This window comes from Aythya ferina, assembly GCF_964211825.1.
Source record: "Aythya ferina genome assembly, chromosome: 5".
Taxonomy (NCBI): domain Eukaryota; kingdom Metazoa; phylum Chordata; class Aves; order Anseriformes; family Anatidae; genus Aythya; species Aythya ferina.
In genome coordinates, this window is record NC_140301.1 from 49,108,299 (window position 1) to 49,135,506 (window position 27,208).

Consider the following 27,208-nt stretch of genomic DNA (forward strand, 5'->3'; position numbering starts at 1 on the left):
CTGAAAGTGTTGACCAAATGAGAACAAAAAAACCCCATGTGTGAAACTTAAAAACTTGCAGATAAAGTGGGTTCTTTTTTAACATTCAGATTTTAACCAGCCAAGGATGGAAAGTCCTACAGACCACAGGGCTGCTGTACAGTCAGGGTGGGAGTTCAGCTCTGATTCTGTTTTGTTAAGTGCTCTGACAGGATTCTCGCTCCTACATCCTACATTTCTGACAGAAGACTGCTCTTAAATTGCTGGCAGGGTAATAGTAGTTCCAGTAAAGCTTTCCCCAAAAGAGGTTTCCCAGATTTCAAGCAGATGCCTGGAGGTGTTTTAACACGTGTATTTATGGTAACATGCCGCTAACTTTACAGCTGACAAATATTGGACCAAAAAGTCATTGGTTTTGCTTTTAATATGCTGGAAAGAAAAAAAAAAAAATACAGGAAACATTCTGGACTGCATGTTTTATTTCTCCTTTAACAACATCTGAATAGATCAAGACTTTTTTTTTTTTTTTTTTTTTTTTTTTTTTAATGAATCGAGGATATTTTTAGCTGAGAGGAAAGGGTCTGTACTCAACGAACCAAGCGCGTGTAGGTCATGCATCAGTAAGCCAGCTGCACAGGTTACACACCAGTAGAGTACATGAATGTGAGTCAGGTGACTGTTAGATTAAAAACCAGCCAGTGAACCAAATCACGCCTGAAAGACTCCACTTCATAAACTCTTTATGGATATTTTTTTAAGGAAAGATTTCCACTTCTTGGAAAAATTGACACCAAATATTCTTGAGCATTTTCAAAGAGAAGAACAGAATGAATCCATGAACATGTCCCATGTGGGTGAAACTGGAGAATAAAAGACAGAAAAGGATTTTACTCATTAGAAAAAGATTAATTTATTTGATTGGGTCACAAAGTTTAAGAATCCAGGGGACCAAAGCCACAATAGCTGTGTTGGAGCTAGAGCTGGTCAATATACAGTTACTGTGACATCCAGATGCTTATTCAGCCATTCAGCTGCAGATTTGCTCATCACTTGCACAGTCACTTGTTACAGGACATTTTAGTCTTCAAATTGCTTTGCCTTATAAATCCCTTTATATGTTTGCATAATATTTACCAATGCAATGTCTTGAGTAGGTGAGATAAAAGGCAATCTCACCTCTTCCCTCTTTTCTGTAATGTTTAGAAGGATTTTCCTCAGCCATTCTGTATGCAAGCAGTCTGGTCAGCCACCCCAGCCCTAACATGACAGCACACTGCTTCTACAAGATCATAAAGTTCTATTAACAATGGATTCTTAATCCAATTTGAAATAATTGCTTAACATTAGTCCTAGATTGCAGATATTCAAGCAATTGTAGGCTTCTCTCATCTATTTTTAGAATATTTTAAGGATTTCTAATTCTTTGTAGGTGCATTAACTTGCTAACTATTAAAAGAAAATAAGAAATTGTATTCTGAAAAAAATAGCTAGTTTGTAAGATAAAGAGTGGGAGAGATTTCTGGTTAATGAAACAATGTGCTGAGCTTGGTCTTTCAAAATCTTCACCAACAATGAGATTAGATTTGACAGCCTGGTAATGATGCATGACTTGTAAATGCAAACATCAGGCATGGTTGTCCCAAGTGTTTGAAAAGAGGGAAAACTTACTTCAGTTAGCAAAACTAGTAGATTGACAAGGAGCTGATCTCAGTTATCAAAAATTAAAGGAAAAAAAAAAAAAGTTTGTATTCATTTTGGGAGGAAAATGAGAGGAGACTTACATGAAGTAACCTTAATTCTGGAAGAAATTTAATGGCAGGCATATCATCATGGAGATAAACTGAGATAAGCAAGTCTGAGATCCAAAGGGATATAAAGGTTTAGTTCCCTTACATCACTGTGGGAATATACACACGTACATTTTAAGAGGGAGTGAGGGGAAGCCTTATCCCTACAGCTTCATACGTGCTTTCTTCAACTGTCCTGATGGATTTAACTAAATTTGCCAGCGTTCAAGATACTGGGTTGCTCTGTTTTCCTTGGAAATAGGTAGCCAGGTGGAGGGGAAAGGCTTGAGACAGTATCAGAGGAAAAAAACAAACACGATGCACTTAGAGGTTTCGTGTATATTGTGTCAATAAATAATTACATGCACTGCTGTTTAGAGAGGAACTAATGGAGGTTTCAGAAAGATTACTTACAAGAAATAATTGAAAGACCTGGGGCAACTTAGTATGGACAAGCGAAGATCCAGGAGAGCCACTCTGACATGCTTCAAACAAGAGGAAAATAAAAAAAAATGCTTTAACATCTCCAGGAAACAACAAGAAATGTCTTAAAGTCTGTGCTGGGAAGGAGGGAGTGATGTCCACTCTGTGAGCCTTTGTGTCCATTCTGTTCCAGTTCTCAGCAAAAATAAATAAGCACAGTGTACCAAAGCATGACAGTAGTCTAAGTCACTGATTTCTGCCTAATTGTAGAATGCACCTGCACATCTCTGGCTCTCAGTGGAAGCCTTACAACACAACTGAAACACACCACATCATTGTCTTAATGGTGGAAGTCGAAATTTGAGGGAAAAAAAAAAAAAAAGAGAGGGGGGGGGGAGTGTTTACTTCTATCCTGGCCTGTATCAAGGGTGAGAGAATAGGAAAACCTACAGAAACATATGTTGAACAAGGCAGAAATTAGAGCCATCTTGTTTGAGGATCTGCCTAAACATACCACCCTGATTTATATTTGTATCTGGGAAAGTCTAATTAAGTGTGCCAGAAAGCCTTGGTGTAGAACAGTGAGGTCAGTCCACAGGCATAAAGAACAGCATCAGCTTCAGACCAGGAGAGGCTTCTCTGAACGTCTCTTGCACAGACAGCTGAGAAAGGCTCAGTGGAAAATGGTTTAGTTTTTATCCTACAGAAAACATGAAAACTACTTCTGACCCTTTGTGCATCTTCTCTGCAGATAATTGCATTTCTACCTCTGTAGCCAGGTGTTAAATGGGTTGAATGCAATAAACTAGCTGTTGGGATAGACTGAAGTAGATGTGAGGTGATAGCCTCAAATATCCACCTGACCAGGAAATTCAAGGGAAGGACAGTGTGTACCAGACAAAGCAAGCATGGGGGAAGGAAAAGGGAAAGAAGTCTAAAGGTTAAAGGATTGCAAACATATCCTTGGAGACAGCAGGCTTCCAAATAAAGAGTGTGACTACACAGTGGGCAACAGATTTTTAAAATTGTGGAATACAGTAATGGGCAGCAGTCAGCTCAATACTGTTATTTATTGCCAATATCTAGTTCTAGTTCAGCCATCTTCTTATAAAATATCCACTGGACTGTGAAAACCAATGTCAGTGATGAAGGGTATACACCCAGAGTAGGATTCTCTAGGCTTGACCTATGTTGTCTTTCTTCTTCATCTCAGGCAATCGTGGGAATCCTCCTATCTGACTTCCTAAACATCAGTGCATGTGTCCCCTTGATAATGATTTTTTTCCTGCAAACCATTATTGTCTAATTATGTGGTGTGTGTTATCACTGCGGACATCTGCACTCGGATTAAAAACAGTTGAGTTACACATTGCCTCCATCAAGAAGAATGCTCTTTATCTGCTGGTTAAAGTACCCTTTCCCCTGCATTACATGTAGATTCAGGCTTGCCCGGTCAGTCTGCACATTACAGCTCCAGGATTAAGCCACGTCATTCACAGCAGAGACAGGGAATTGCCAAACTGGCCCAGTGAAGACCTTGGATTCAGAGCCCACATCACCAGGGGCACTTGCCTTTCATGCTGGCAGCCTGTGGAATTTCATGTCAGCCTCACAAATGTGAGCTCACAGAACTTCTTATCACCAAGTTTCAAAAAAATAACTAAAAGAACTGTCACAAGTCTTTTCATTCTTTACATCGAGTTGTGCCCTCAGTAGGGAGGATCAACTGTTACCATTTTTGAGTATTGTTCTGAGTAACCTGAGTTTTTTTCAACAAATAATGAATTAAAATGAATGAAGAAAGGCATATGGCTGAAGGCAAATGTACTCCCAAGCCCTCAAATGACATTTGACTCTCCAGACTTCATATTCTAAAAGTTGATCTTCATTAAACGTCACTTGTCACCTTGGGTCTCCTAACTTGGATGGTTCTGTCAGTGTCCAGGGGGCTGGCTTTGTTTCTCATTTGAAGAATAATGGGGTATCTCTGTCATTTGCATATGAAGAAAAAGGAAATAAGATAGTGAGGACACTGCAGGAAAAGATTTATTATGATTTATTACAGGAAAAGAAAGGAAGAGGAGTAACGAAAGGAAAGGAAAGTGATAACAGCTGAAAAACCGAGAGTGTGTGCGTGCGCCTAACACAACTGATTTATACCGTGGGAGAAAGAATGCAAGCACAGCCCAACTCTTGTGCTTCGTTTTGGTGCAACTGAGGGCAAAACAGAGGAGGCAGAGCAGTCTTTGCAGAGTGCAAATGAGCAGTGGTCCAACTTGAAATATCCTACCCATGAGCCAGCTTCTGGGCACTGCCTATGTATCATTGTGTCCAATGCACTGCACCCCAGCATTTTGTTTACACCCATTTACCCCCAGTTAGAGGCATTAGCTAGAGTTCAGAATTTCCATCATTTCTTGTCAAGATAGAGCTCTTTAATCTCCCCCACTTCCCCAAACTGCTATCAGTTTGCCCTAACTTTTTCCATCCTAGCTGTTGGTTTCTAGGTTTGATTTCTGATCATTTTCTGTTTATAAATCATTCAGTCATTTTGAGGAAATGAGGTATGTGTTTGAGCAAAGGGAAACAGAAGTGTGTCTCTGTTTAAAAATTCTTTACAGTTGCTCTTGTACCTGTGTGCTTTAAGAAAATATGCCAATTATTCAACAAATTTAAAAACTATATCCTTAAAGGCATATTAATTGCAAAGACAACATCTCTCAATCTGGAAGTCAAAATCCCAGGGAGAATGTAGCTGAGAAGTATCTCCTGACCTGTCCCTATGCCTTCCCTCATCAGCTGCATCTGATGACTTTCAGAGAGGGAGTTGCGCTCTGACTGGCACAGCTCCACTAATATAACCGAGAGGAATTATGTTCAAACCAGGGCCAGTTTTTGCTGTGTTTGTGACAAGCCAGTTGCATCTGGTCAAGTTACCTCAAAACCCAAAGCCATATGCGCTTAGCAGAAGCACATTGAAGGCTGGTGACAAGTTCTCGGAAAAGTTCCTTAGCACTCGGCATGGTCCTTCCCCCACATTTGTACATTTTGACCAGACTGAATCTGGTCTGATCAGGTGCAGTAAGGGACTTCCTCTTCAGTTCCTCCTCACTATACCTGAATTCCCCATCTGGAGCATGAAGATAGTAAGAGCAGGTGGATGTGGCATGCCAGATATTTTCTGGACTGACATATGCTGCATATGTATCCTCCCTGTAAGCAAACACAGATAAACAAGGGCATTGATTTTGGCCCTCCTTGTTTCTATTTCCGAGTTTGGGAATAGATTGTGTCATTTTGGCCTTGAATGATCATCAGACATGTACAATCACATGTGAAGTTTCCATTGAGGGATTTTGGAAGGTGTTCTGAAGACCAAACAAGTGGAATAAAAATAGAACTAATCTTTAATTAATAAAATCTCTTTAAAAAACTCTGCCCTTCTGTATTAGTTTAAGGGAAAATTAGCTGAGCCTATTGAAATCTGAACAGATGGTATTACAACACTTGAAAACAAGGCATTAGTTGTTGAGGTGTAAAATATTACATGAAGAGAAGATACTCCACAGTTTTTTGGTTCCTTCCTACTGAAGGATAACATGACTTCTGTGGGGTCCTGAACTCTTTTTCTAAGTAGTGTCTGGGAAGGTGATAGAGGTCCATGAATTGAAATGATGATAATGTGCAGCACGCTGAATCACATGACGTGGAAGTCAAAGGTTGTGAATTCAGTATTTCCACTCTGTTGCTTCATCAGTCATGAGGCAGGATGGATTTTCTATTAACTCGTGACAGTACGAGTTCTGTGAGAATGTTCGGAATAGGCAGCAGGGTTGGTATCTCCTCCTGGGGTTTAAGTCTTAATGAGGCCTAATGAAAACCAATAATTCATATCTGTAGATGAACATTTGGGACCTTTGCCCTATACTGGAACTCTCAATAATCTTCCCACACCTTGTGAGTTCCCTATTGTTTTCATTTGAATTCTAGCTGTTGTATATCAGGCTTGAGTCGAAGTTGTGTGTGGTGAAGTTATCTGCATAGGGGTTAGTTGTAACGTGTCTGGTGTAGAAGATAATAAAGAAGTAAAGGGAAAATGTTGTTTTGTATTGAGAGAGGTCCATCAATTACCTTCACGGCGGGCCTGTTACTACTGACGATGTTGGGACTGTGTGCCTTAGCAGCACTAGTGAGATGTTTCACTCAGAAGTCATCAGATTCGTAATTTGGCAGCTGGAGCTTTGTGGGCTAACAGACAGTTTTTCCAAGGTCTTGCACTATCCTGTCCGGAAGAAATGCTGGAAAAATTATTCCTTTTACGGCTAGATGCCTTCCTTTTAATCACCAACTACTCCATCATTTCTGTGGGCAATGTGACAAGAAGGAATGGATGATCATGTGATGATCTTTCAAAGTTCTCTTTAAGTAATTGTTCCTGGTGTTCCACAGTCTCAGGAATGACACATGGATTTTGCTATTAAAAATAATTCATGCATATGTTCTCAGCTTTCTTAATCATACTCCCTCTGGAGTATGATATTAATCATACTCCCTCTGGGTGCAAAAGATATCCTATATTATAGAATCATAGAATGCTTTGGGTTAGAAGGGACCTTATAGGGACAGAATATTTCTTAGAAGCTTTTTATTCTTTGTCCAGGAAGATTAGCAGGGTCATTTGTAGGTAGAATCTAAGAGGAAGACAACAGAAGAAACAAATGAAGGGGTGAGGGTGGGAGAAAGAACAATAACAAAAAATCCTAACCTAATATTATGTACACTTTAACAACTATCCTTACTAAGAATAAGCATTTACAGAAGAAAAGGAACACCCATAAAGCTTGAAAGTGTTCTGGTACTGCAGGTTTGGGACACTGAGTCACAGATAATGAGAGGGAAAGACATTGCTGTCACGAGTGTCAGGACATCTAAGGTGTGAAGGTCCCTCCAAACACTAGCCAAGTGTCTTCACCCAAACACCACTGTTGAGAGGGACTCTAAATAGTAAAACGTGTATGGACAAGAATGTGAGAGGGATCTTGTGCTGTCACATATAAATCTGACATCCACCAAAAGGTTTCACCCTGAAATAGTGACTGAATATTACTGCAAAAACCATCTCTCAGTCAGAGTAGACTTTCTTGTTAAAAGTAAATAAATGTGAAGTTGGTGTTGTCTTGGAAATGTGCCGTATTTTACTTGTGTTTTTAGGACTGGAGCAATTGTGAAGGGAGATCCATTCTTATTCTCCTGCATGTGACATGGGCCCTATTCTTTGGACATTTTTCTCCATCCCTTGCTTTAACTGACCTATCAGTTAACACAAGGTGCTCTTTGGATTTCCACAAAAAGTTTTGGTTTTCTCCTTCACTCACCATCACATGCTTAACACGCAAAACAGATGCCTCGGGCCCCACTTCCCCTTTTAGCTAATGAGAACAATAACTTTGAGACTGATGAAACAACATCATGAGAGAGGTATTCTTTTCTTACGCAACAATAAACACTAGTCTGAAATTATCTAAGGTGCTTGCTGGGTACTTCAACCCCATACACACAAAGTCTCCTGTTTGTACGAAAACTTCCTTCCTCCTGAATGTGCCCTTTATATATTTAACGATAACAAATACTCATAAGTATCCCTCACTGCTGGAATTGTATGTTATTCCTTGTAGTTTTCATTTATAAAAGTAAATTTTTACTTGTTTTTTCTCCTTTGGTTGGAAGTGAAACTTGCCAAATAGAGCAAATCTATCTAAAGAGAGTGCTGAAGATGTTCTTTATACCAAATCCCTTGGCTGGAGCATTCACAAGACCCTTTTGTGTCACGCAAACCTCCACATCACGGGGTTTTGAGAAAGGAAATGGTCTGCTTGAATTCATCGAGGATCACGATGGGTCACCAGGAAACAGCCTGAGAAATCCTGAGAGACTTTATGAAAAGGAAGTTGAAGACTGACAATAAGCGGGTTTAGAGCTTGATTATTTCTTTACCAGTGGGAACCCCCGGGCACTCCTATAACGTAGTCCATAAGGACGTGGGGAGCCCTGGGTTGCCCTGGGCTCAGCCTCTGAGGCATGTCGCGATACCTCAGGTGACCTTTATCTGAAGAAAACCAGGACAACGTCAGGCTGTTTACCCGTTACCCACATCACCCGTGCTTGCACAGCATCTTTAAAGTACTTTTAGGCGCCGTGAGCCTTATCGTGCAGGACATGTGTGCGGGAGGGGCTGCTGAGGGCGATAAGGGGCCCGCCCCCGGCATGGGAGCCGCGCCCCAGCATGCGCGGCAAGGCGGGGCTGGGGCTCCCCCTGCCCCCTCAGCGCCGCACCGCAGCCGGGGGCGGGGCCGGCCCCTCAGGACCGGTGACGTCACCCCGCGGGGGCGGGGCGTTGCTCTCGCCCCGCCCCTCGTCCCGCGTGTGGGCGGGGCTTTGCAACGCCTCCTGCGCATGCCCGGGGGGCGGCCCGGAAGGCGGCCACGTCTACCGGAAGGGGCTCGGCGGGGCCCGGGCCGCGGCCTGACCCGGTGGGTGGGGGCTGGGGGGGCCGTTGGGGGCCGTTGGGAGCCGTTGGGAGCCGTTGGGAGCCGTTGGGAGCCGTTGGGAGCGGGGAGAGGGGAGAGCCCCCCTCTGGGCCCCATATCGAAATCTGTAGGGCAGGCTCGTAAGGAATGGGGTTTGTGTGTGGGGCTGTGGCTGTGGGAAGCGTCTGGCCGCTTCTCGTCCTCCCGCCGGGTGTGGGTGCTGCCAGGTGCCCGCGGGCCTTGCTTGCTGTGATTGCTGCAGCTGGGCCAACCGGCTGGGCGCTGCCTGGCAGCTGCTGGTGCCAGGAGCAGGTACAGTAAGGTTTGGGGTTTGTGCATTGTGCTAAGAAGCCCGTTCGTTATCCAAACACCGAAATACAAAGGTGTCAGGACAAAAGTATTAGCAGAATTACAGCCATAACACATGAACGCAGCATTTTTTCAGGTAGCATTTTTTTCACTTTCTGTCTTATCAACACCTGTCTGATTTTTCTATGTCTTTTCCAGCTCATGTTCCTGAGATTTTAATTTTGTAGAGGTCATCGGCAGACATCGATCATGTCTTGGCTGGTTGATCTCGCTGGAAAGGCAGAGGATCTCCTCAACAGGGTTGATCAAGGTGCTGCATCGGCTCTGAGCAAAAAGGACACAGCAAGCAGTGCAGTTTATGATAACAAGAATTTGGACTCTGCCAATGAGTATTCAGAACTGCAGCAGCATTCGGGAGAGCTGAAGTACCAGACGTCATCCAAAGCAGCCTACATTTCCTCAGCAGCCGATAATATTAAACACCAAAAGGCTACAATCCTAGCAGGAACAGCAAATGTAAAACCAGCACGTAGGACATCTTCAGAAGTTGCTTCTTCCGCAGAAAGCGTTTCTGCACCCAGAGCTTCCTCACATTTTGTGAGGAGAAAAAAGTCTGAACCTGATGATGAGTTGCTATTTGATTTTCTCAACAGTTCTGAGAAAGAGCCTAATGGAAGGATGGACTCTAAAAGAGAGAAGAGCAAGGCGCCTGTTACTCAAAATCACTCTCGGACTTCAAGCATTAGTTCTGTGTCTACGAGTACGCAGAGTGGAAAAACTACTGAAGATAATTCCACCAGGAGCCAAGGCAATGGTAGTTTAATGATACTGAACCTAGAGATATTTAAAACCCACATACGTGTAGGGTAAGGCTAGGTAGTGGATTTGCTGACACTTGAAACATTTAGCATCAGTCAAATGCGTGGAGTTCAGCAGGGCCCTTAACATTTTTAATCACTTGGATTATCACGCTAATTTGGCAAGCTCTGTAGGTACCACGTAAATCCTGTGTGTTCTCGATACAGCTCAGTGCTGCTGCTCACCTCGACCTCCCCAAGCTGTGGGCTGACCTTGCATCAGCTCCTGTGCGTCCCCACATAGAAGCATAGGTTCTGGCGCTGCTGCCTTTGTTCCATTGCCCAGGGCTCTTCCCTGGTGATGCCACGTCAGCGAGGCAGTGACATTTGCCACAGCTGGTGGATGGTGCTGGATGTTGTCCAGTGCCCCACCTGGGGTAGTGTGAGTTTTGATCCCTTCCGCCATGAAGGGGTAAGCTGTCAAACTTGGGTGGCTTGCAGAGGGGGAAATTGGATGTGGGCAGGCTGTTGTAGAGCTACAGGCTTGAGAGAGATGGATGAGGCCTTTGGGTTTGCCAGAAGTAGTTCATTACTGCAGTCTGTATCCAGAACCTGAAATAGCTTGCAGGCCAGGTGGTCAGAACTTGGGGTTACTCTCAAGTCTCTGCTAAGGAGAATGCAGCTGGAAAGTGTCAGGAGCTCATGGTCTCTGTCTCCAACCTGTATCCTTAATGTTGTTTTCTATAAAATTGAAGCAAAGGATTGTATTCCTTAATTACATAGTTAGAATATTACTTCTTCAGAACATTGAGGATGTGAAGCACTAAGTAAGTGCTAGTTTTTGGCTAACTGTATTAAGTATGCTGAAGAGTGGAAGATGTAAAAAGGGATCGTTTCCAAAAAGATGTGACTGTTTTGTATTTCTAGGTCTGTAACTTTTCAGTAAGGCTTAATAGTCACATATGTGAAACGACACCATGGCACACTCTGTGTTGATAATTGGTGCTCAGGGAATATGCTTGTTTTGCTCAGTGTGGTCCCTTGAGTTTTCTTCTGAGGGTTTTTGAGTAGTTTAGCATTTTGGAGCAGCCAAGTGAGGAAGTGTGCAATTAATGCATAGAGTTGGAGAACACTAGTTTCAAAGTCAACTGCATAGATACTGCATTTAGATAGCCGTTTAACAGTTGTTGGAATAGATTATGGTCTATTAGCTGTAGACAGAAACAACTAATGCTAAAGTTTGTACATTGCCCTGGATGCAATTCAGTATGTGCTGTAAATGGCTAATTTCTTGCTTCATTAGCTTCATTAATCTCTTGAGCTTTCTAGACAAAGGAATGAAGATGGATTGTCTGATAATTTGGAAGTTGTGTAAATGAGTTGAAAGGAAGGAAACAACATTTTGTAGAACCGTTTAAATAGTAAAGAGATTTGAGAAAACGTGGAATGAATTTTGCTGTCACTGCAGCTACTTGCTGGTACGTTGCTCAGCATTAACAGTCTGTCCCAGCTCCCTGGGCACCAGGTGATACAGCCTGTTGCAGTGGTAGCCAGAAAGGTGGAGCAGGTTGGCTGGAATCACAGAGTGAAATAAATAACACGGTGGCAGCTAAACTGCAGTCTTGTGTTGAATTTGTTGCGGTCTATCCCCATGGATTTTCATGTTACATGCCTGGGATGTACTGAATTCCGAAGTCGTGGTTTTGGATCACCTGCTCGTTTGCTCCTTGCATGACATGCTGTCTTATGTTTACACTGGTGCAAAGCTTCCAGCTGTTTGCACGTTGAAATCAAGACTGCCAGAGAGGCTGCACGAATTTCAGTCTCAATTCCAGTTTGCAGACAGCTGGAAGCAGTGCCCTGTGTGTGTGTGTGTGCATGCTGGAGAGGGGCTGTAGCTTCCCCCATCGTCACAGGGGATTCTTCAGACAGCTGCCAGGAATTCTCTTGCTGTTCTCATTGTGGTTCTAAGATTAAAAAAAAAAAAAAGTAAGAATCTGCATTGTGGTTTTCATAATTGAGAGAATTAGTTTCTGTTGGCAGAAAGCTTTTAACAGTTTGACAGAGTGTATCTACCTTACATTTTCCCATTAGAGAAAGGAAAGGTTACACTTCTGCTTTGAGTCACTGCAAATATTTCTCATAGTAAAAGTACTTTTAAAAAGCAGAATTGTCAGTAAGATGATGTTTTCACTGAAGTGATTCTGAAAATGCTTTTTTACATAGAAGTAACTAAAACGTGTAGCTGTGTGGCTGAATTGCATATTTAGGCTTGACACCAAAGTGATAAAATATGGCCATCTGAACAGATTTTTTATAAATAAAATCTGTGTCTTTAAAATCAAACCCTTAATGGAAAACCAGATGAATTTATACATAGCAAGTACTGCAATTTTTAGTATTTTTAATATCTTCTGCTGTTCTTGCAGCTTCTGAAGACATCTCTAGGCAGCATAGTCATAAAAAAAAGTGTTAACATCTCAGAATCCAAATGAGAAATTTAATGACTTTTGTCTTGCTGGGTTAGCAAAATCGCTGCATGATGCCTATATACTGTATCATTGTCTGTTGTGTGCAAGTCCATGTGGAGAAGTGCCATGTTCCATTTCAATATAAGCTATTTTGATGTTTTTTAATTGGATTAAATGCATTTAACCACTGGTGCATAACAGGAAATTACTGTTTGTGTCAAGGTGATCTCCAAATAGGTACAGTTCTAACTTGTCTCTCTCTGTACAGAAACTCCAGACAGTTCAGATTCTGGTCTGGGAGCACAAGTGGATGGCGTGAAGGATTCCTCGCTAAGTGCAGTAGCTAATCCTAGCCTTACAGCTAATGATGATCTCAAATCACACGAGCTATCCAATCTTCGCCTGGAGAATCAGCTGTTGCGGAATGAAGTGCAATCTTTAAATCAAGAAATGGCATCATTAATTCAGAGGTCCAAAGAAACACAAGAAGGTACCGTAGTTTGGAAACTAAGATATATGATATAATTAAAATGCTAGTAAACCAGAAAATGATGCTGTTACTGTGTTAGTGTTCTATAACTATAATAAAGTCTTTCTAGTGAATTACGATGTATGACTTACCAAGCAAAATGATTCCTGGATTTCAGAATAATGGACTTGGAGAAACTAAAAGTCTTGTTCAACTATGAAAATAACACAAATGTTGACTAGAATGATGTAGTTGAGTTAGTTTCACAACTTTCACCTTCTTAAAACAACAGATATTAACGTTATTAGAATAGTCTTCCTGCCTTTCAAAAGTCCTGGCAAAATAATTAGAGTAAATTTCTTTAAGTACTTGAAACGTGACTACTCTCTGGCTGTAAGCTATGATCTCTAAAGCCTGTAAATTGACGTTAAAAATATCAGATGTAATATTTTTATATGATTTTGCTAGCTTTTTCAAAGCCCCATGAAGTGGCAAATATAACAAATGAAAATAAAAGCACTTCAGTAATGAAATGTTTGTCAAACTGCTACAGTTAGGCACAAGACAGAGGGACTGCTTTTGTTTCTCAAAGTAATTGTATGAGCCAGAGAGTTTTCGTCTGCATTGAAGCTTAACATGTAATCTTTGATTAAAAACAAAAGTCTAGGTGAGTATTCAGGTGTTATTTTAACACTGATGTATTTTTCTGCTGACCATATTTCAGGTTGATCTTACTGTCACATTTAGTTGAACTGGATGCTTTATGCAGAGGTTTCCAAAGGTTTGCTCACACAAACAGGGCTATTCAGTAGTAGTTCATTGCAAGGGATGAGGCAAATAACAGTGTCAGACTGAGGATACCAGTTTTGAGACCATGTGTTACTGGTTATGGGTCTGACAGCCAGAGTCTGGCATTTGTTATGTCTTGGTAACTCACAAAGTTTCAGCATTACTGACATGCATCTTGGCCACTTACACTTGGAATACTCTATTTGTAAAAACTTCAAAAAAATGTTTTACTTTGTAGAATTGAACAAATCCCGGGAAAGAGTGGAGAAGTGGAATGTTGATCATTCGAAGAGCGACAGGATGGTTAGAGAACTTCGAGCTCGAGTTGATGATCTGACGGAAGCTGTTGGTGCCAAGGATTCCCAGCTAGCTGTGCTGAAAGTACGCTTGCAAGAAGCTGACCAGCTCTTAAGTTCTCGAACGGAAGCTTTGGAAGCATTGCAGAGTGAAAAATCACGGTATGTCATAATTTCAGACTTCATGACTTTGCAAATAGTAGTAAGCTTCAAAATTCAAGGTAGAATAGTCTCTTTAAGAATAAAAACGACTAAACTAATGTGGGCAGACTGCACCAAGTTTTGAAATACGAACATTTACATTAAGCCCATTACATCATAGCTGGCAGTGGAAACTGGGTAAATAAATATTAAACACGAGCAATTGCCACCTCATCATTGAAATACGTTTTGTATAATGTATTTACATTTCTGTCACAGGCCCGAAGCTACAGATCTCAAGAAATATTTACCTTGAAAAATCCAAGTGCTTATCCACACATATAAAGACTTTTTGACTTACGTCAGTGCTGGGATATGAGTCTGCCCCTGGATGTTCCAGAATATAGGTCAGGGAGGGGCTGCATGAGTTACTGACTCCACACCTCACAACCGTAGCCAGCCATGTTCAGTAATTTACCATGTAAATTTTCGAGGCTGGTCTTAAAATGAGGTAGTCGTATTTCTGCCTTAAAATCAGGCTAGATTTCTTATTTCTCACTTAATATGTGTATCGCTTTCAGGATAATACAAGACCACAGTGAAGGGAGCAGTCTGCAAAATCAAGCCCTCCAAACCCTTCAGGACAGGTTGCGTGATGCAGACTCTGCACTGAAGCGAGAGCAAGAAAGTTACAAACAAATGCAGGTTAGATGGGAAGATTAAAGAAGAGTTTCAGACTCTCCTTTTGAGATCAAATCTGTGAGGTTCTTACTACTGTCTTTTTCCCTTGACTCTATTTCCTGCTCAGGGTACTAAGTGCTTGGAAAGATGTGCTGCTTCTGTTGCACTAGCATCCATGATGCTAGTTTACTTTCTGTTATTTTGAAAGCTTTATGATTAAAAGCTTTTGAGAATTGATGCTGATTTTTTTTAATGTTATATTTGATGTAAAAACATATATTTTAAAACCAAATCTGTAATCAATTTAATTTTCTATGTGTGGGTTGTGTCCCCACCCACTGTCTCACAGTTTTAGTGTGTAATCTTAAGAATATTAGGCTGAGTGATTACTGCTATGGTAAATGTGGTAGTTCATGTTGCTGGAGCCCATGCATTCCACATTTAGCGTGCCTTATTATACATTAATAACATCTATGAAAATCCTTATTGCTGGTTTTTTTGTTTTTTTGTTTTTTTTTAACTACATCAAAATGTGGCAGTTGAAATTTGATAACATTTTTTTCACAAAGACCTTGCTTTTTGTTTACCAAGTATATGTAAATCATAAGACCCACTTCTGATGTGGGAAAGAAATTTATATTTTTACTGTTCACATTCGCCATTTCCTTAAGCTAGCAGGATTTCTTGCACATAGCACTAATGCATCTCTAAGTTGGAGGCAGTTGATGTGAGGTGTTGTTTCAAGTGTAGTTGCTTTTAAACTTTTATTTCTTGCTTTCTAGGTTAAAGTTGAGATTGTGTTTAAACACAACGTATTGTTTCTTTATTGCTAATAGAATGAGTTTGCGGCGCGTTTAAGTAAACTGGAAGCAGAACGTCAGAAATTGGCAGAAGGGATAACTGAAGCAGAAAGAAAGTTTTTAGATGAAAAAAGGCGAGCTGATGAGCTTCAGCAGCAAGTCAAAGTAACTAAAAACCACCTAGAATCTGCAAAACAGGAACTGGCAGACTACAAACAAAAAGCGACTCGCATACTCCAAGTAAGCATTTCTTCAAAGAAATCCAGTTTGATCTGTGCACCTAAGTTTTTAATGTGCTATGCCTCAAGTAATTCAATCTGTGTTTTTTCCATGTAATCTGTAATTTCCTTTGGGGTATACGATACCTGTACAGAACAGCTACCAATCTGCATTTTGTGCCTCCAAAATTCAAGTTTACAGGTTGGTTTTCATAATTAAAATGGAAGTTTGGGTCCTGAACTTAAAGAAATACCCAAGTGAACCATTGCACTTATTGTGCAATAGCTGTCAATGTGTGCCTCATCAAAGAGCCTGATCTTAGGCAGATAGGTACGTAGATGTAACCTACAATTTGTTCCATACCCTGTGTTCTCGTGTCAAGAAATTGCTCTATTCTGCTTGAGGCTGAAGCATAGCATGCCGTGGATGGTTATGTGTAAATCAAAGAAAATATTTTTATATATACTCAAAGGTTGCACTATATAAACAATGGCAAAATTACATATTTTGTGTAGTACTACTTAACTTATCAAAGTCAGAAAAAACAAACTTGGCTAATTTGAGTTTTGTTTATGAAAGTTAGCAAAATGTTAAAGGTAAATTCTATTCTAGGTTCATGAATTTAGTCTGATACCTGAGGACAGTATTTAAATCATCATGATGAATACAAGATGCATGAGATCAGGAACCAATGTTAAACTAATGTTAGGTTGATTCTGAATAAAAAGGTTAATTTTGTTTCCCAGAAGAGTTATTGCTGGTTTTGGTTCTTAACTTGGCTTTGTTGGCAGGAGAAAGGATAGACTAAAGCTTTGCCAGAAATGTCTGTCTGCTCTCGTGTGTTACCTGGAAAGCCAGAATTTTTATCAGTGACACGTTTAACAATCCATGCACTAAAACCAAAAATGTTACTCTTCTTCAGATAACACAGACTTTCAGTGAATCCAATCTAATGGCGTACAGGAAATCAGAAAAAATAAGACTGGAGAACCATTTTCCATTTTAAAATCTGTAGGGTCATTAGTAACTTGGCTAAAAGAACAGATAAAGCACTTCATTTCACAGATAAAGTACTTCAAGCTGTACGTCTACATATGAATTTTAGAGCAAAGCCATTTTGACAAGTTGTTTTTGAGCACTTGTTAAATATTGCTGTCAATAATATATTGATTTATTATTTCAGTCCAAAGAAAAGTTGATAAACAGTCTAAAAGAAGGCTCTGGTATTGAAGGTATGGATAGCCATACAGCAAGCACAATGGAACTGGAAGAACTGAGACATGAGCGTGACACTCAGAGAGAAGAAATACAGAAGCTAATGGGGCAAATACAGCAGATGAGAACAGAGCTGCAGGTAGCTATGATTACTACATGTCTGTGTAGTTAACTATGTACAAAGGTCTGTGTTCTTGTGTACTTTAGGGCTGATGTTTCTAATATTTACTTGTTTACTTGACCTAGTATTAAAACAAGCCAACTTTTTCTCAATGTGGGTCAAATACCTGTAGATACCCAATTTCTTCCCATGCTGGTGGGAGGAGTATTGTGGATACCATTCTTTCTTTCCTCACTATTACACGCTCCTTTTGAGGTAAGCATTTCTTTCCAAACAAGCCTGGTGACTTGTGCAGAGATTACAGTTGCTTCAAGGATTAGTAGCCCTTGCAGAAAAGGATATAGGTAATCTGAGTCTGGGGCATAATTGGCTTAACCCAGCAGTTGCATGTGAGCCTGCTTCACGCACTTGTAGCCTCTAAACAGTAGAAGGGAAAAAATCACTTGGAGGCTTCTCATGTTTACAAAATGCATTTATCTTATTTCTATTATAATAAAAATAATCTGTATAGAATGAGTGAATGTCACTTATTTCATTCACCATCACTGTCATTGTTCTTGGAAAGATTTTTGAAGATAAAACTCTTTGCTGTTACCTATGACAGATTGCAGTATTGTTTAAATGTTTGTGAAATGGGAACATTCTGTTAATTTCAGGATATGGAGACTCAGCAGGTAAGTGAAGCTGAGTCAGTGAGGGAGCAGCTTCAAGACCTACAAGAGCAAATAGCAGCACAGAAAATGGCCAAGCAAGAGGCAGAAGCTGAACTAGAACGGCAAAAACAGGTAAGGAATTCTTGAAAGCTGATTGGGCTGTCTTATTTTAGGCCCCATTTGGTGTCAGCGGTAGAGCATTCAGCTTAATGAGAGAGTAGCTTATATGGTATTTAGATTATTTTTTCTTCCTGTATTCTAAAGAAATCCCCTTAAGTTTAATGAGTGTCACTAGGCCACAGTGCAACCAGTAAGAAGCAGTACTCCTGATAAATGGAGATCTCAGTGATGTATTAAAGAATAAATATGACAGTGGGGAGTGCACAAAATTGATCGTGGTCTTGAATTTTATTCAGCAGGGGAACAATTCTACAACGGGGGTATAGTAGGATGTGTAACTGTTATTTATATCAAGAAATTTAAATACTAAAAATGGTTACGAGAGGACTTCCTGTGCTCAATTTCTACGGAAGACTTAGCTCTTCAAACAGTGTTATTGTAATACCAAATTCATAGTCTTTTTAATCTACTCGTTAGTCAGTTCTGAAGCTAGAGTTTACTTTCAAAATGCTTTATAAGAAAAATAGCTGGTAAAATGGTACTAGTGAATTTTGTCAGATCTTGTCATCTTTTTAAGCAGTTTTGTGCTAAAAAGAGGGGGGGGAAGGCAAACTCATATTTTAAACTAAATATTCAGTAAAAATCGGACAAATGATTTGCATCCTATTAAAATTTCTGTTTCAAAAAAAAGCTCATGTAAAGAGAATTAATAACGAGGAAAGCGGGAGAGTACACTGTATCTGCTAGGAACAATTTATCTTACAGGATTATCTGTCCTTTCAGAAATTACATTTTAATGAGATGCTAGCAGCTTGAACTAATTAAAAGGCAGAAGTTGAGGTCTGCTGTTGATGGATAGCTGATGTTTATTATATCATAGCAGATGGTAGTCTGTATTATGTTACTCCTGCCGTTCTGAAGGGTATATTTTATGTCAATACTATGTATAGAAAAAGTGAGGTAAAGTCTTTTTTCTTAAAAAAAAAAAAAAAAAAAAAAAAAAAGACATTATCAGTTATTACAGAAAACGAAGTATTCCTTTTGATGACGTACAGGTACATGTGCTTTTAAGGTAATTGTGTGCATTGATAACTTAATAGAATTGTGGTCTGTTCAATCTGGGAATTGCTTTAACTTGGTGTAAGGTTTCTGAGATTGAAGATGGAAAATAAGTAGAGGTTATTTCTTGTGTATCTCATGGTTTGAAGGAAAAATATAATTATCTGTCTTCTGTAGCAGCTGATAGCTGAAGTACAGTGATTCGAAGGCTGTCTTAAATTGAAAGACAAGTATGGTAGGTATTTAAGTAGGAGTTAACACAGCCATTAAATGCTGGAAGAAACAAAACTTACAGTTAGTTTTTGCTGTTCGGTAACTTGTCCCTTGCTAATATTCCTTCCCATTTCCCCTCCCCTCCATTACATTCATTTATCCTAAACTTTTAAGGAAGATCTGTGTCATACACAGATATGCCAAAGTTGTTGTTTTTTTTAACTTAAAAAAAAATCTTCAGTTGATGGGTTTGTTTTAGAAATACAGATTCCTCCAAGGTATTTCCTAATTCTTTAAGTTATATGGCATCATTTAAAGACAGCAATATAATAAACAGAATATAAGGACAATAAATCATATTCCCAATGATATCTCGTGAACCAGTCTGGACTAATATTTGTTAGGTCAGTCTTCACAAAAGAATTTGATAGTCTTCTAGGTTCTATCCTCATACTCTGCTCTTTTCTATTTTTTTTTTCTTTCCTTGGTGATAGACAGACACTTTTAAAATTATATTAAATTTCGGTTTATATTTGGTTGCAGTGTATTACCTACTTGTGTTCTACTGTGAAACTCTTGATAAAAGAACATCTCTCAAAGTACACATGTATGAAAAAAATCTTTGTGATCTAACTCGTAGGAACTCCATTATACTGAGGAGGAATTGTATCGAACAAAAACCACTTTGCAAAGCAGAATAAAAGACAGAGAGGAAGAAATTCAGAAGCTCAGAAATCAGGTACTGTATATAGAAAATAACTTTATTACCTTTACTTATGAAATCAGGGTTGAAAACTATTAATTTGCTTAAGCTGCACAAAGGACACAAAAGTTCTAGTAATGGGTTAGTGTGTACTTGTTTGCAATACGGAGTAGAGCTTTAAGTGGAGAGAGTACAAGAATGCAACCACAAAGTAGTAAATAATGTAATTTTATACTTATATGTGCTTTTGTCTTCAGAAGAAAAAAAAATCATCTGTGACCCAACTAGACCTGTTGGGGTGGTGCTGGATCAATACTCTTCTTTCTGAAAACTAAAAAGTCATTGGTGTTTGATTGGGTCATCACTATTTCTGCAGGGATCCTTTTAATTGGGCATAGGAAAATAAGATGTCCTTCAGACTAGTTACCTGTCTAGCCTACTGTTCAATCTCAGACAGTGATAATGAGGACAGAATGCGAGCCTGGCCACTTTCTTCACTCCTTCATCATCTGCAGCTGTGTTAGACGTGTTAGAGTTTTAAGTCCCTGCTAATTTCTGCCAGTATGTTTGTGGAACTCTTTTTCTTAAATCAGTCTAATCCGTTTTAGAACCTTCTGATAGTGTCAGCCATCATCAGCCTCCTTGGACAGTACAAAGGCATCAGCCTCATTTTGTGTAAATCATCTTAGCATAACAAAAAGTTGTCAATATTTAAAGAAGCTGATAACCCAGGGTTGGCTGTGGTCAGCTGTACAGTTAGTGTCAGAAGATTTGAAAACTTGTGTAGTGTGATACAAAGTTTGTGAGCCTTTTGGCAGATGACTCTTCCGGTAATGTTGGTTTCAAGAATACCTGCTACCTGCCCTGGTACATTATATCCCACTTGTATTTCTGGATATCTCACTGCCTCTGGCTCCTGCTAATTCCATTATCTCATCATTGAAACTATATATTAATGGTATGTGATGGATCGGGTCTAAAATGGGAGCGAATAAACGGGTTTTATAATATGTCGTGTTTGTCAGATTTTGAATGTGTTCTGATTTTTTTTTCCTTTGCTTTGTTTTTTAGCTCACAAACAAGGCTCTAAGTAGTAGTAGTCAGACTGAACTAGAAAATCGACTTCATCAGCTGACAGAAACACTTATTCAGAAGCAGACTATGTTAGAGAGCCTGAGCACAGAGAAAAACTCACTTGTCTATCAACTAGAACGGCTTGAGCAACAGCTGAAGGCTATCCAAGGCAGTAGTTCTAATGGGCCTTCCATTAACATGTCAGGAATTGATGGTGCTGAAGGTAAATAATGAATGCTAATATTTAAAACTCCGTCCTTTCTGCAGTTCAGCCTTCTGTATTTCCTAATGTCTTTTCCTGTAGGTCTTGAGTTTATAAAGGAAAAAAAAAATCTGAAAATGGTGCTTATAGCAGAGACCTTGTTAGCAACAGCCAGTATCAAAAATAGTTAAATTAAAACCTCCTTTTTGTCTGTAAGAGCTATAAGTAAATTTAATAAAGCCAATTTAATTCTTAGTACTGTGACATTATTAGAACAGTCTTATTTACAAATCCTGTTGCAGGTGCAAATAAATCTGTCTTTGGGGGTTTAAACGGAATCTTAGGAGCAGGAAGTATTGTTCCCTTTCAGAAAGGTGTTGGGAGGTGAGCGTTAACATGGAACTTCTGAGAGCTGATAAGAATTTCCTCCTTTCTTCCTGTTCTTCTTGAAAAGCAGCTTAAAATATGGGGGTTCTACTCTCAGGTGGGTTTATCTGTACTGTGTAGCAATCATCCTGTCTATAGGAGAACCTCAGCAGACAATACATGGTTTTGAGATGTTACTTCTCAGAGTCAGTTTGAAATTTTATATTTACATATATGAGAAGTGACTTTAAAAGCAATGAATGAATTTTAAGAGGTGTAAAATGACAATCTAGGCTTTTGTTTCTTTGCTTGTGAAAGACCTTTAAGAAAGTCAGGAGAACTAGCAAATTTCCTTTTGGTTTGTTTTTAAGCAATTTCAGTAAGTTTCTTTATGCAATTACAATTAATCTGAGAATCCTTTTTTAATAAAGTTGATGCATAGTAAAAGTATAAATAGAAATATTTGGAATATACAAGTTAGTGTCATAAATGCTGTCAAAATCTTACTGTATGAGAATTAAAAGCAAAAAAACGTTTTACAGTATCAAACCTGTGATTTTATATACCTAAAAATATAATTATTATTGCTTAATAGAGTTAGATACCAAGCTTTTGGTATCAGTATTTTGTCTGGGGTGATCTGTCCGTCTTATTAACTAAAATAAATTTTTAAGTGTACTGAATTGAAGAGATGCTTAACTTGATTGTAAGTTTATCAGGAACCCTCCCCTCACGCCACACATCCTTGACTCCATCAAAATGGAACTAACAAATCATGAATCACTGTTTCTGATTTTTATGTATCTTTGTTGTAAACTATTTATTTTACTTAGACAATAATTTAGCTGGTTTTAGTTTGATGAGATGTTTTGCTTTCTTTCCTTCAAATAGGTGCTCGTATGCGTAATGTTCCTGTCCTTTTCAGTGACATGGATACTAACATGGCAGGAATGTATGGGAGAGTTCGCAAAGCTGCCAGTAGTATAGATCAGTTTAGGTAAGAGTGTGCTAAAGGAATACATCTTGTAATTACTGGAGTCCTTTTGCAGTTTTCTGTCACACAGCTTCTGTTTTGAATTGCTTTTAATTGCAAAAGTAAAAAATAATGAAGCTAATGTACTGAGTACAGTATAAATTACTAAATATTGACCTAGTTCACTTGTGCTTTCCAAGGATATTTATATCCTTGGGATGTTACAAGCTATAGTAAATTATTCAGACAGTGCTGTTGTATCCTGTAGGTTTTGATACAGGAGGATCATTAAACTTTACACAAAAAAATAACTTTTTTCTTTACCAACTCCTACATTTTTCACTTTCAGAGGTTTTGATTGTGTCTGGGTACTGTATGAGTATTAGTGGGGGAGTGTTGTGTATGCTTGGGGACTGTCAATTTCTTCTCTTTAGGCATCCTAATGAAGGCAGAAGGCAGGATTCTGGGTTCTGACCTGGTACAGCTGTTTACCATAAAAGAAAGATAACTAACTGTTCAAAGAACTAGTAGACAAAAATCATGCTGGACCCAGCAAATGACTTACTTTGATCCATTTTCTCAGCAGTTAGTTTAATTATCAGTATTCACAGCAAAGGTGTGCCCCAAAACTTCAGTCAAATACCAGTAGAAAACAAAATTAGGTAGTGCTTTTTAATCCTCAGGTATCTTAACAGGAAATCCTTTGCGCTTTCATGGTACTGTAATTTCATTGTGAAGAATATTGGGATTTCCTTGATTGGAGCCTATTATCCAAGATGTTTTAATACTTAGCTTCACTTGGCAGTATCATAATCACTTCAGTATGTGTATGTGTTTTTTTTTTAAAGCAACATTATTGAGCAACAATGCACATCTAGTACAGTATACTTTGTAGTGTTGTAGCAGTAAACTTTGAAAAGCTATGTCCTTTTTATTAATAAAATGCAAGAATGTTGATCTGTTAGATATTACAAATGAGAACAAGGTTTTTAGATGCTTCAGTTTTTTTAAAAAAAGATTTATGAAAGCTCCTCAAGTAACAAAATTTGGCAAATTTGTGAGTTTAAAATGCCTATATCACTTCTTAGCTCTATTCATAACTTCTGGGCCTAGCATGTGACCAAAAAAACAAAATTACCTTTAGTGGTCTAAATTCTGAATTTTCTCACTCCATTGAATGTCTTGAATACATGAAGTAAAATTCAAGTCAGAAACAAAGATGTATATAACATCAGCGGTAATTTGAGTTTGTGGTGAGTAGAATGAGAGGAATGGGAATTTTTTTGCTCGCTGCTAACTTGTACATGTTTGTGTTTTTTTGTTGTTGTTGTTTTGTTTTGTTTTTTTGTTTTTTTTTTTCCTTACACTTGTATAGCATTCGGCTAGGAATCTTTTTAAGACGGTATCCCATAGCAAGAGTCTTTGTAATCATCTATATGGTGAGTAAGTTTTCTTCAAAGTAAGAATATAGTATAAGTTTTTGATAGCCTATTCACGTAGTACATCTGAAATTGAAATTTGATGTTTAAAAGCAAAAGGCTATATAATTAACTTTAACAACTCAATGTTGGTACTTTTTTTTTTTTCAGTAGAATATTTAGTAGTACTTACAAAACAGCATTCTGGAGTCATGTTGCTTGCCAGTTTTCCTTTTTTCCTATGAATTCTTGGAATAGAATTTTAAAGACATTCGTGTGACCACCATTTAAAAGACTGTAAAAAAATGGAGTGAGAATTAAAATACAAAACGGTATTGTGACCTATATACACTGAGTTCAGGAAATTGACTTCTGCTGTAGGTGTTCTTAATATTTGCCCATCCACTTTTTTTCAGTAATTAATAATCATGCTACTCTAGAAGTTGAAAAAGTAGCCAGTAAAGTTTTTTCTACTAGAATTCACCAAGTAGTAGAAAGTTGCTTATCCATATTAGGTGAGATTGTCAGCTGCAATTGATAAAAATGAAATTCCTTCCTTTTCCACTGGAGGGCAGATGTCTGTCAGTTGAAGTGACCTGTGGTAAGGTATGTGTGCAGTCTGTCCTGCTTGAAAATACTCATTAGTCAAGTCTTTGAAATGAAAGAAATTATGTTGCTTGAGAACACATAATGATTTCTCTGAACAGAGTCTCTGAGAACAACTGTCACTGTTTCACGAAATAAAGCAGAGGCACATAAATCAAGGAAATGACAGTTTTCCCCTGTGATGGTTTCTTTCAGCTTATTAAGTACTGTAAGGAACAGGGCTCTTTAATTCCTGACCTCTCTTTCTTCATGACTTAGGCTTCCCAATATGGGAATAAAATGCTTTGTGCTAAAACACTGAAGAATTTTACTGCCGAAGCTACTCGATAATGGTTGCACAGGAGCCCTCTGTTGGGCAATCAATGACAATTACCCTTTTTCAGCTGGAACCTTGGCTATGACTATTGTAATTTTAATGCATAGGTCTTGCTTTTTTTTTTTTTAAAAAAAAAATAAAAATATTTTTTTAAATATGGCTTAGGTACTGTCAGTTATCTCCCTTTGTTACACCCAGAGCAACTGTATTTGGTTACTGGAAAAGGTTCCCCAGAGAACTCCAGCAAGCTTGGTGCCATGATTGCTTCAAGAAACATTTGGACATTGCTCTCGGATGCATGGTCTGATTTTTTGGATGGTTGTAGGTGGAGCCAGGAGTTGGACTCTGATCCTTGCGGATCCCTTCTAACTTAGGATAATCTATGATACTGTATAATTTCAACAAAATTTGAATGAGAATTTATGTTCCTGTGATGTTCATAAAAATACCTCAAAACAGTGCCCTTAGTAAGGGGAAGGAAAGTACAGCTCAGCTGCTTTTACACTGTCTGGTATCGGTCAGTTTGCACAGGAGCTGTGGCTTACCGCTTGCTCTAGGCTGATCACACAATGTGGTTTCTGTGGGCTAGGCTGGGTATTGGGGAGAACACCTGGAACTACTGGGGCATGGATGGAAAGAGGAGGCGGAGGACATAAAGAAGCCACCTGGATTGCTGTAGATTTCTTTTTGCTGTTTGTATAAAATCTTTAGCTTTGTGTGAATGGCATCTTCAGTATCTGACTCAGCATTTCATTATGCAAGTAAGAATTATTTTTTTAGAAGAATAATATGAAAAATACTTAAAATATTTGTACAGAAGTAGCTTCTTTTAGCTTACATTGTTGCTGTAAATGATGATTGTATGTGCTGATAAGTTAATGCTTTCTTCTCTTTTCCCAGGCCTTGCTTCATCTGTGGGTAATGATTGTTCTACTTACCTACACCCCAGAAATGCATCACGACAGTCCCAGTGGCAGATAGACCGAGACAGGACCATATGCTGTGCTGTGTAACTTGGACTGGGTATATTTAGAGTAATCAGTCCAGAAATACTGGCAAACTTTTTCTCATGGTGTTTAGGAAGAACGAAAACCATCATGCCTGATTTATCACTACTTTTTAAATACACGTATAATACTATGTAGCTCTTCTGATTTACCTAAAAAAGCATCACTTTCCTGAAGAAATAAAGCTATTAAGTTAAGCTCAGTTTAGCGTTTACATTTTACATAAACCTTCCCATGGTTAGTGTAAAAGATAAAGCTTGCACCTACAGAGAAATGCAAGGATTGCTGAAGTTACAGATAAATAAACTGTTTTAGAAAGTGCTGGTTATGGGCTATGGTCAGGTAAAAAAACTGTACTTAGCAATTTAAATAAACCTTTCTTTCTGGTTTCTTTCAGTCTGCTTTTGCACTTCTGTTTTTAACTTTGTAAATAGTAGTCTTTTCTTTAAGGAAACTGTTAAACTGAAAAAATAACAATGGATTGGTGCAATATCTTTTTGTAAATAAGCTGAAAAATAAAATATTATACATTCTTCTTAGCTTTGTACTTCGGTGCAATAGATGTATCTTCCCTATCAGCTGAATAGTGGGGTTGCCTATTTAAATGCTGGTACTAGAGCTTTATTAGAGAGAGAGAAATGGAGGTTTCAAGAAGGAAGGTTCAAATCCTTCAGAAATAATGGTGTTTCCTTTTCCTCTTGAAAGTTATGTATTTTAACTGCATTTTCTTATATACCTCTCATTACTATGTGTCTTAATCAAACCTAATAGTCACTGAAATATTTATTTTCTAAAACTTTAGGTACCTAATTAAAGCTATTTCTGTGACAGATTTTGTATAATGAAAAAATAATTCTGTCTAAATACTTACCAAATGTACTAATAAACACATCTCATCAAATACATCTCATCAAAGACTTACCGTAAAACCCATAGAACCAAACCAAATCTACTGTAGTAGTTCTGTTGTTAGTTTGGCATTTTTAATTATGAGTTCTCGATACACTAGCACAATAATACAAGGTCACTTTCTTTCTTTAAGAGATTTTTTCCTATGTAGTACTCAAAGCTGAGTAATGAAAAGATGACTAAAAGCAATTTGTCACACCTACTCTAATGGATGTAGTTCAGTCTTCATGTGATTTGAACACACTGAGCTTTGGTCCTGTGCACGAAGTCTGTCATACTATCTCCTATGGAAATGTTACAGTGGAAAAATGTTATTGCTGCTCTGATTCAGATCTGGTAGAGAAAACTGAAATGTTTTGATGAATTAAATAATAAAAGAGCATTTTCAAAAAGCTGTTTCTGTACCCTCTGTGTTACTTGATGCACTTTTCCTATTTCCTATTGCTTTGTTTCCAGTCCTGGTACTAAAGCCATTCTTGAAGCTCTGGGCTCCTACAGCTGACTGCTATAGGAGGAGTTCAGGTATGGGCAAATGTAAAACCTTCTGTATATGTGTGGTTTTGTT

At 38.7% G+C, this 27,208-nt stretch overlaps 1 protein-coding gene and 1 long non-coding RNA gene across 4 annotated transcripts; one reads left to right on the forward strand and one right to left on the reverse strand.

Moving 5' to 3' along the window:
• Positions 1 to 443: 443 nt before the first annotated feature.
• LOC311437820 lies at positions 444 to 8,295 on the reverse strand. The gene is made up of 5 exons (XR_014693736.1): positions 7,976 to 8,295; positions 6,321 to 6,880; positions 5,307 to 5,402; positions 2,181 to 2,251; positions 444 to 839 (listed from the first exon to the last, which is right to left on the reverse strand). It is a non-coding gene; the product is annotated as an uncharacterized lncRNA (long non-coding RNA).
• Positions 8,296 to 8,626: 331 nt separating this feature from the next.
• On the forward strand, positions 8,627 to 26,273 carry GOLGA5 (golgin A5). Of its 3 annotated transcripts, none has more exons than XM_084520874.1 (13): positions 8,627 to 8,719; positions 9,224 to 9,839; positions 12,562 to 12,783; positions 13,790 to 14,009; positions 14,570 to 14,693; positions 15,506 to 15,709; positions 16,872 to 17,042; positions 17,681 to 17,809; positions 19,710 to 19,808; positions 20,844 to 21,069; positions 22,306 to 22,411; positions 23,763 to 23,826; positions 25,628 to 26,273. In XM_084520874.1, exons 2-13 carry the CDS (start codon positions 9,275 to 9,277, stop codon positions 25,706 to 25,708), a joined length of 2,211 nt encoding a protein of 736 aa, XP_084377000.1. In that variant the 5' UTR covers positions 8,627 to 8,719; positions 9,224 to 9,274; the 3' UTR covers positions 25,709 to 26,273. The 3 variants fall into 3 exon arrangements, with proteins under 3 accessions (XP_084377000.1, XP_084377002.1, XP_084377001.1); XM_084520876.1 differs by having other exon boundaries at positions 9,224 to 9,833; XM_084520875.1 differs by lacking the exon at positions 8,627 to 8,719 and adding an exon at positions 8,874 to 9,028.
• The last annotated feature ends 935 nt before the right edge of the window (positions 26,274 to 27,208 follow it).

Coding starts and splice junctions, on each gene's coding strand:
- GOLGA5 (XM_084520874.1), top strand. CDS start 9,275: ATGTCTTGGCTGGTTGATCTCGCTGGAAAGGCAGAGGATCTCCTCAAC. Junction 12,784..13,789: donor GTCCAAAGAAACACAAGAAG/GTACCGTAGTTT, acceptor TTTACTTTGTAG/AATTGAACAAATCCCGGGAA. Junction 14,694..15,505: donor AAAGTTACAAACAAATGCAG/GTTAGATGGGAA, acceptor TATTGCTAATAG/AATGAGTTTGCGGCGCGTTT.